General features: G+C 41.0%; 1 protein-coding gene across 4 annotated transcripts in view; it reads left to right on the forward strand.

The window, feature by feature from the left end:
- Positions 1 to 10,168, forward strand: part of Nr5a2 (nuclear receptor subfamily 5 group A member 2) — a 136,294-nt gene that overhangs the window by 14,769 nt on the left and 111,357 nt on the right. For 3 of the 4 annotated variants that reach the window (XM_010635386.1, XM_010635387.1, XM_010635385.1), the window contains 3 exons: positions 1,031 to 1,149; positions 2,654 to 2,795; positions 5,369 to 6,015. In XM_010635386.1, the coding sequence (XP_010633688.1) occupies positions 1,031 to 1,149; positions 2,654 to 2,795; positions 5,369 to 6,015 (908 nt within the window). Of the gene's footprint in view, positions 1 to 92; positions 111 to 1,030; positions 1,150 to 2,653; positions 2,796 to 5,368; positions 6,016 to 10,168 lie in introns of those variants that run through there. The other variant, XM_010635388.2, reaches the window with a different exon arrangement.

The raw sequence follows: 10,168 nt of genomic DNA on the forward strand, positions 1-10,168 counted from the left end.
CCGCGCTCGGGACCCGGTCCGCTCAGGCTCCGAGGCGCTGCTCAGGTACCGCTGGGTCCCCGGGCCCTGCCGCTCTCGCTCATCTTCTGGCTGCTTGGACGCCTTCGCGGGTTAGTGTCCCGAGCACCGCGGTGAGCAGCAGCCGGGTTTCTGTAGACCAGGGCGACCTCGAGGAGAGGAGGTTCACAGTTCACACCCTGCAGTGGGGATCGGAAACGTGAGGCTCACTGCGGGGTTTCAGGGTTTGCCCCGAAGGAACCAAACCTTCGGGTCTTTCTTTTCCTCTGCTGCACTCTCTCCTCCCAACCGCCGTCCGGGGTCCTTTCTCTTTTCTTGAAGGTTCCTTTGTATTTTCACAGGACATTTCTAAAGGCGAGGAGGTGAAGGTAATTAGCACAGGAGTACTCTCAATACAGAACTGAATGTTTCGATTAATCTAACAGATCTGAACACTGGGAGCCGCAGGCTGTTGTTAAAGTTGGGCTGTGCTGAGAAGCAGGTTTCTGGGGCTTCGTTCCTTCGCAGCGGAGGGAGCAGCAGTGCAAATGGGTGTCGCTGTCCTTACCAGCCAGGTGTCCTGGCAGCGAACAGCCATAGAAGAGGAGCAGTGTGTGTGCTCCGTCCTCTCCTTGGGCAAAGGTGACATTTGGAAGCTGAACTTTGCAGAAACTTAAAGGAAATTCTAGGTCTGCTGCCTTACGCGGATCACGCTTGCTTCTCTACCGATCTGTTGCTTTGCAGAGTTAGGAGGCTTGTATTCAGTGGTGCTCAGTGCCAAATGTCAACAGAAGTCGGAATTATTTTTAAACTTAAAAATATGAAGTGCATGCTCATTGATGCCCGAAGAGGTTTTACTTTCACTGTGTAAAAACAGTTCTCTTTAGTACCACCTGGGTAAAAATTACTTTTATGTTGTAATTTACCTGGCGATATTTGCCCACCAATCGCCAAAATGCTTTTCTTTGCAGGATTAAAACCTATTGTAGTAAATTAACTGGACGTCAGCATGCATCTCTCTTTGTCGTTTCAGTGTCTCAATTTAAAATGGTGAATTACTCCTATGATGAAGATCTTGAAGAGCTTTGTCCCGTGTGTGGCGATAAAGTGTCTGGATACCATTATGGGCTCCTCACCTGTGAAAGCTGCAAGGTCTGAGCAGATGTTGCTACCTAAAAAAATACAATGTTCCAGACCAACAGAAACCATCGAATTATCTTTTACAGCTTAATTGAAGCTGTTTCTTTTTTACTCAAAAAGCGAGAGTAAGAGAGAGAGAGAGCTAGTCTCAGGGAGATGATTCTTAAAAGTATGTGTCTGATTGAGTCAAAAGGCAAAGAAATTTATGCTGTTTAGAAAACTTCGCCAGTCTCATGGCCTTAAAATTCTTTATTGTAGTAAAGTGGTATTTCTGTAGAAAGGTTTCCATTTCTAACAGTCCTAAATATTGATTTTGCTTGAGTTATATATATTTAAAGCACTGTTGGTCTTCAGAAGGAACGTGACAGAGTATTTTCCAAATAGGTGTTAACTTCAGAGTGTTTTCTGTACTACAAGTTTAAGCATTTTTTATCCACAGATATAAAAGCCTAAATTCCCAACTATGTGATTTCACCCTGAAATAACTTTTAAGATTTTTGAAATTTGTGTCATAATGATCAAGAAAACAGGATTTTAATTTCTGAGTTTTAAAGGTATCATGTGATATATTTAGATGCGAGGAATTTGAATATGCAAAATGTACTCTATTGTTATGAGTATCAGCAATACTTTAAGGATTTGTGTCAAACTTTGTATTAGTCCTAGTTAACTCAGTGTTGTCTAATTTTTCAACATTTTGGTTTTTAAAGTATTAAGACTCAGTGCAATTGATTAAATCATTGCCAGTAAACCTCTTTATTCTCTATAACAAAGTAAGATGGTTTCCTTTTATGGCTAGCAATATAAATAAGAATACTATTTTAGTAAAGCTGTCATTCTATTATAAAGTTACAAATTTCATTTTTGATTAATCCCTTTTAGTGAATATAAGGAAAGCACACAAACTGCGATAGTTCAGTTCTGTGATACTCTCTCCCCCACTACTTTCATTTTTTTTTAACCCAGTTCTCATACTTGAATGTATTCCAATGGAATTATGAGCATTTTCTCATTTTACCCTTAAATCCTTTTACTTTTAACTATCCAGGGTTGACATTTCTCAAAGATCTGCAGCATTTTGTTATTCAGTTTTTCCACTGGCATTTCTGCAATGGTTTGTCACTGAAATTGTACCAGACTACTGAAAAACAATGCAGACTTCCATGAGAATTCCTGTCTGGAACATGAAGGTTAATAGGAAAACAGATTTGTTAAAGAATCGCTGGTCAATACAGAGTATATTTTTTTCTGACTGTTAGAATGAAGGGGTGTGTAGCCAAATCTCCCCAAGATTTGATGTAATTTTTCAGGAATATAACTGAGACCAGAAACATTTCTACTATGGCCTGGCACTGTTTTGGACGGTTGATCTTGCTGAAATGTAAAATAAACCACAGAAGCACTTAAGGGTTCCAATAGTACAATGAAAAGATTTATTGCTGATTTCCTTAAAATGAAACAATAGAAGAGACTGCTGCTAGATTTGTAATATGTTTCACTATTTTCTGTCTTATAGGGATTTTTTAAGCGAACAGTCCAAAATAATAAAAGGTACACATGTATAGAAAACCAGAATTGCCAAATTGACAAAACACAGAGAAAACGTTGTCCTTACTGTCGATTTCAAAAATGTCTGAGTGTTGGAATGAAACTAGAAGGTAAGATTCTTCTACAGACTACTGCCTGTTAAAAATCTCCAAGGACAACACCTTTAAAACAGCACTGTGCTTATAACATGGTAACATTATTTTCCTAAAGTTTTAACATTACTGACAATAATGTTGTATCGTTTTTTGTTTTGTCTGCTGAATAGTCTGAATCTCATTTAAACATGGTAACATCCAGTAGGGAAAAAATTTAAATATTAGAGTGCCCCTTCTTGTAAGTTTGGGAAGCAGAAATATTTGATCAGTAAAACAATCAAGTTCCTAGACAAGACTAAAGTGATTCAACTGAACACAAAAATAATTTGTTAAAACATGAAAAATAAGACACCTGTTACATTTTCAAATCAGGATGCCATAACAGAACTTTTATTTCAGTCTTTTAAAATGTGTTGTAATTGTTATGAATTTCATGATTCTTGATAATATTTAGTCTTTAGTTATGAAAACAAATTGCTCATTTAGAATTTAACTTTTAGTAGTGTAGGGATGCATGCTTCTTTTTTAAAGAAAAATAATGACTATCTGCAAAATAAAATAATCAAGAAGCAAGAAACATGAAAAAGAACTATTAAATCAGGAACGATGGTTTGACAAGAACAAGAGAATGGTAATGATGGAAACTCCAAAAGATACACTAAACTTTGTCGAACCAGCAAAACTTATACTACCGTGTTCAGATTGGTAGGCTGTAAAGTTAATATGTGACTGCTGTAAATAATTTGTAGTTCGTAGATTGTTACAGTGTGCTGCTGTTTTTCAGCCTTTGACCTACTGGCTTTCCACGGATTAAATATATTGCAAATAAAGTAATAACAAGGGATATATCTCTCTGATGGTGCTAGATACAGACTGCATTTTATTTGATCAATGAGGCACAGGCTATTTTTATTTTGAGCTTTTTTTGTTACTCAGAATTCATACTCAATAGATACAAGAAAAAAAATTCAAATAAATCTGCTGGATTGCTAGCAGATTCCTTCCATACAGAAGAAGACACTTTGGTTATCATGGGGACTGTTAAAGTCAATACTGTATTGCTTTTAAGAAGAGGCTGAGAAAAGAAGTAACTGATGTTTATTAATTTTCTTATCATCGGTCACTTTATTTTTTACTGAAGAGCAGGAAGTTTTGGTAGATTCTTACTGCAGTATGAGACTCAAGACAAAATGTGAAAAAGCACATGCTGAGATTTCATATGATGTCGTTTGATTTCTTTTAAACAAAGGAAAAAAGTTGCACTTCTTTACCTTGAAATCATGCTTTGTGTCTCCGTAACTCATGGGGCACATTCCTGCTTCCTTCACAGCGGTTATGAAACAGTTGAATATTCAGTGTATTGTCACCAAAGTGAAAAACTCTTTTTGATCCCATGTAGTATTCTACATACCTAGAATTCACAATAAATTTTATTTTGGTTTTGGGTTTTTTTTTTAAGTTATTTTTTAGACAGGGTCTCACTATGTAGTTGAGACTGACCTGGAACTCACTATGGAGCCCAGGAACTCACAGAGATCCTCCTTCCTCAGCCTCCCGAGTGCTGGGATTACAGGCGTGCGCCACCACACTCAGCCACAATAAATTTTTAATGTGACACTAATCCTACAAAGAAAAGCTCAGACACTTAACCTCCTTTCAGTACGTCGTGAGCTGTCAGAGGTCCGGTGTTCTAATTGCTATTGGCCACTAAGGTCTTGGAGAAGCAGCTAACTGCCTTAGGCACGGCCCAGGCTCCGTACATGTGGAAGAAGAACCTCTGGACAGCTTTGGGAAGGAATTGGTTTTAATTATGTCTAATTCCGCTGAAATTAAAAGCAATAACTAACTGATTGTTATCTTGTAGGAGCTTAAGTCCAGGTGAAAATGACTTTTCCAGGAAAGACATGTACCCAACCCTTTAGCTCCAATGAAGCCAAAATGGCTCAATGGGAGGAAAACAGCCTATGGAAAAAAGATTCACAATTTAATCCAGAAGTGGATTGGTTTATTTTTTCCTCTCCCAAAGCTGAAAATAAACAAAAACCCTAAGCAGATTGACTCTCATAAAGAATTACCACATACCTGGCATTATAGAAACTACACTCCTATGAGCTGGGTGTGGTGCCCACCCCCTGTGATCCCAGTGCAGGAGGCTGAGGCAGGAGGATTGTCATGATTTAGAGGCCAGTCTGGGCTACATAGCCCGTCTGTCTCAAACCTTCCTTCCCACCCCCCAAAAAAGAAACTGATGCTTTTAATAAGAAAGCATGCACTTTCTCACCAAATATCTCCACATATAGCAAATATTGTGAAACCATTCATTTCACAAAAGGGTTAATATGTCCCCTACATGTTCAAAATAGTTCTGATAGCAAAATACACTTGGAAGAATCCCTAAGTAAATAAAGAAGACATGTTTCTGTTTTGTTTCTTTCTCAGAATCTTTGTGGGCTGTTATGAAAACAACCACGAGAAAACCATTTCTTATAATTTCCAGCATTTCAAGTATCTGGAGATGCTGGAGAATACTAATAGTTCATTCACATTTCATTTACATACCCTTCCTGCCTTTCTTTTTTTCCCTACAGCGGTAAGAGCCGATCGAATGCGTGGAGGAAGAAATAAGTTTGGGCCAATGTATAAGAGAGACAGGGCCCTGAAGCAACAGAAAAAAGCCCTCATCCGAGCCAATGGACTTAAGCTAGAAGCCATGTCTCAGGTGATCCAAGCAATGCCCTCCGACCTGACCATCTCCTCGGCAATTCAGAACATCCACTCTGCCTCCAAGGGCCTACCTCTGAACCATGCTGCCTTGCCTCCCACAGACTACGACCGAAGTCCCTTCGTCACGTCCCCCATTAGCATGACAATGCCACCTCACGGCAGCCTGCAAGGTTACCAAACGTATGGCCATTTTCCTAGCAGGGCCATCAAGTCTGAGTACCCAGACCCCTACACCAGCTCTCCCGAGTCCATCATGGGCTATTCTTACATGGATGGTTACCAGACCAGCTCTCCAGCGAGCATCCCACATCTGATACTGGAACTTTTAAAGTGTGAGCCAGACGAGCCGCAAGTTCAAGCCAAAATCATGGCCTATTTGCAGCAAGAGCAGGCGAACCGAAGCAAGCATGAAAAGCTGAGCACGTTTGGGCTTATGTGCAAAATGGCAGACCAAACCCTCTTCTCCATTGTTGAGTGGGCCAGGAGTAGCATCTTCTTCCGAGAACTGAAGGTAGGCTCCCAGCTGTCACCACTCACAGTGGTCTAACGCGGTTCCGGTGCTGAAAAGAGGTTTTCCTTTTCTCTTTTGTATGATTTGCAGAGTAGAGGTGTTCCCTGAGCATTGCTTCACTCAGGACTATTGTGGCTTAACTTCATGGCTTTTATTATGTGTAGCTCTTAATTCGAGGGATGGCATTTAACACAAAATCTACAGGATGCAGGGTTTTTTTCCCTATCTAGCAGAATGTATATATTTCCTTGAACTTAGAAGGTTCCCAGCCAAAACAAATTTAACCTCAAACAGTACCTGGCAGAAGTATTTTTAAAAGTAAAAGCGACGAGCTATATTAAATGGCATCATCTTGAATGTATTTTCAAAGGAAAAAAAAATGCCAATGATTTGGTGAGCTTACACCCTAAAGAATGCAAATACCACTGGTTAGTAGTATGGAGTAGGTATTTACTATCTGTTTACTTTGACATTAAGTGGGGAAAGCCGTTGTTTCTGGAGCAGATTCCAATAGAATGTTTACTGTCATTGGATGGGGAATGCAGAATGGTGTTAGTCTAGTCAGCGTAGGCTTTAGCTCTCCTGATGGATGGCTGCTGTTTATTTTAATGGATTGGTACATTGCAAACACAGTACTTGTTTGTATAAGGATCTATGTTTAACTACATAATTATTTTATTTCTTGAAACGCTAGACTGAATTAATACGGAAAGTTATTTAGAAGTTTGGAATCTGAGTGGCTGGCTACCAAGCCACACTTGGCAGTGAGTGGCTTCACCTCCGACTTAATTTGAGCTCTTTTTTTTTAGATAGGGGGGATTGAGACTGGACGGGGTCTCTCCGTGTCGGTCAGGCTGTCCTTGAATTCAGTACGTAACCCTGGCTGGTCTTCTGCCTCAGCAATCTTCCTGCCTCAGCCTCAGTGCTGAGATTTACAGGACTGCACCCCTTTGCCTGGCTCATCTCTGATTTGAAAGTGTGGTGTAGATTGGACTTTTAACTATATTCTGCTATAAAATCAGTTTCATTTTGCTGTCGTGAGAGATGTGGCTGGTAAATCTCGGTGGCTTCTAGAGATCGTTTTGGAGATCTTTAAATCTCTGAGAAATGGAAAATCTGCAAAGCAGATTTTTAATTTAAAGGATTATTGTTTAAAATGCTCTGTGCAAGAGACAGAAGGACTAAGGGATGTGGGAGCTATCCGCAAGTGGGGAATCATGCTTTTCCTTAAAGTCTTAAAACACGTTTGTAAAAAGTCATGTGAATGGGTTTAAAGAAGTTATGAGGCCTGGGATATAGCTCAGTGGTTCCACCGCCTGCCTCGCAAGCGCAAGGACCGGAGTTTGATCCCCGGTACCAAAAAAAGTTTGAAATACCATTGCATGCTGATAAGACTGCTGCCATCCCCGCTTTTTATTCCCGTGGCCTTTATTATTTCCTTGAGGGATCGCTGGGGGTGCAGACACCGCCAGACAAGGTGGGGGACGAGCCGCTCGCACGTCAGATTGGAGTCTCGGGACAGAGCCATTCTGTGCCCGTAACCACTGCACGGGCTCAGAGCCTGTGTCACCCAGAAACCGCAAACAGCAACAACAGAAGCAGCTCTCCTGGTAACCTTACGTTCAGCACCTTGTCCTTAGCAGAACGGGTATTGGGAAAAGAAAATGATAATTTTAGATGCCCCTGAAAAGTTAGGGGACGTGAAAGTGAGGAGGAAACAGTCAGAGTTGGATGAACTCTGGATTGAATTAGATCTACCCCTGAATTACTGCGCCTTCGTTCTCATCCATGAAAGTGTGTCTGAGGCACCCAGGAAGAGTGTGGAGGAATAATTGTCCTTTTAGTGGAGGTGGGGATTTTTTCAATTTTACATTTTATTTTATTTTTTTGTAGTACATGACTGCATTCATGGTGAGCAGTTGGTACATTACATAAACGCATTTTCATTTTTCTTATATCCTCCATCTCTTGTTCTCCTTCCCATGTGCAAAACTCAACAGAGAAAAAAGAAAATGAGAGTTTGTAGGTAAAGCACCTAACACCAGAGTGTGTGTGCTACACTCTGAATAAAGTGGCACTTGCTGCCTCTGTTTTCCTCTTTATCTAGGGCTGGAGATCGAACCCAGTACCTGTGATACTAAGCAAGCACTCTGCCCCTCAGCTACACCCCAGCCATAAGGAGCACTTTCTTTAAACTGTTATTAGAATTGTTATTTTATGAAAAGGGCAGCACTTTACTTATCTGATTTTCAGAGAAAAAAGCATGCAGGTGTAGTCAGGAGTGTGCCGCTGGAAGGCAATATGACCGAGTGTTACAGGATGGTACAATGGCACCGTCTTCAGCAGTCATTAACCGGTACAGAGTAAGGACTTAAGTCTGCCAGGCAGTGAGGTGAAGTGGGAATCAGGTGAGAGCCAACTTGCCTTCTGTTGGGGTCTCACGCCTGTAATCCAAGCCACTTGGGAGGTGGTGGCAGGAGGATCGCAGGTTTTCTGGCCAGCTTGGGCATCCTGGTGAGACCTTGCCCCCAAATAAAACAACAGGCTGACAATATAGCTCAGTGGTAATTTTGCCTAGTATGAGGAAGGCCCTGGGTTCAATCCCAGTACTGGGGTACAAAAAGTGGAAAGCTGGAAAGGATATTTTCTCTTAGAGTTTGTGATAGGATAGCTTCATTAATTTTTTTGTTGTGTTTTGTTTTTTGTTTTTTGAGACAGGGTCTCACTGTATGTAGTTCAGACTGCTCTGGAACTCACTGTGTAGCCCAGGCTGGTCTTGAACCAGCAGTGATCCTCCTGCCTCAGCCTCCCAACTGCTGGGGTTCCAGGCGTGCATGCACCACCATGCTCGGCTCATTAATCTTTTTTAATAACATCAGCTAAAGAGAATAGAGATATCTTTAACAAATCTATTAGGAAATAAATGACGCATATTATTTAGATGCAAAAAAGGAAATGTTACAGAGTGAACATAGCTAGTCAGGGTGGGAGTGCTGGGGAAATAGTCTTTTTCTCTGCAATTTTCCTCCCCCTGCAACTAAATTCTACAGTGAGATTCTTTGATATGGTGTGAGGTCAAATATTTGGCTAAAATATCAATGTCTTTAGTAATAGGCATATTAAATCTGTGTACTGTTTTTTGGAAGTGCAACCTATCAGTCTTTCAGAGGAAATATATGTATGTTGACAGAGGAAAGGTTTAAAAATATGCTGAGGTGCTATACAGGGTGACGATGTTGCCAAGGGGGAGAAAATCTTGTCCCCACTCCACTGTTTGCTCTGGGCTCAGACTGAACATGAAGGATGCAGTTTAAGCATTTTATTTCAGAGAAGAAAAAAATCCAGGGTAATACAGAGTGCTTTAAGCAAGAAAATTGAGGTGAATATTCACCTTGGAATAATGTCTTGTCCTTTTATTTGTAAATTTACTTTATCCAAAAAGCAGAGCAAGTCCTTTGAAGCCAGCACTGAGGCAGCTCCAGGACAGTGGCATTGAAATGTCTTAGTCTCTACTGCAGTGAGAAATGCATTTACCATTGGAACGCTGTACCAGACACATCTCTACCCGGCACAGGGCCGCACCCATGCACAAGGCACAGCATGTGACCCCCATGCCATGCAGTATGGCATTATCTGTGCTGTTGTGCTTTAGTCTCACTTGCTTCCTCTTTTTATAAAAATTTCTGGCCATGACCATTAAATTGATTTCATGACCCACTAGTGAGGCATGACCCGGAATTGCTGAAGTATCTCTGGAGGGGAGGCTGTGTGGGCCACCCCCTGGGAAGTAGCTACCAGTCACCACGGTCGCCTTTAAGAACAACTCCCTGCCACTTCCTCATGGACAGCTCTGAAACCTGTAGCATCCCTGACATCATTTTGCAAAAGTTTTAGCTTTTTGTTGTTGTTGTTGTTTATTTAGTTTTTTTGTTTTTTGGGGTTTTGTTTTGTTTTGTTTTGTTTTGGTACCAGGGATCGATCTTGGGTCCTTGAGCTTGTAAGGCAGGCAGCAGAACCACTGAGCTAAATCCCCAGCCCTAATAGAGATTATTTTTTTGGGGGGGGGGTTGAGACAGGGTCTCACTACATAGTTAAAACTCACCTAGAACTTACTATGTAGCCCAGGTTGGTCTCGAACTCAGTGATCCTCCTG

The sequence above is a fragment of the Fukomys damarensis genome, unplaced genomic scaffold (genome assembly GCF_012274545.1).
Source record: "Fukomys damarensis isolate Sample0158 unplaced genomic scaffold, DMR_v1.0_HiC HiC_scaffold_11, whole genome shotgun sequence".
Taxonomy (NCBI): Eukaryota; Metazoa; Chordata; class Mammalia; order Rodentia; family Bathyergidae; genus Fukomys; species Fukomys damarensis.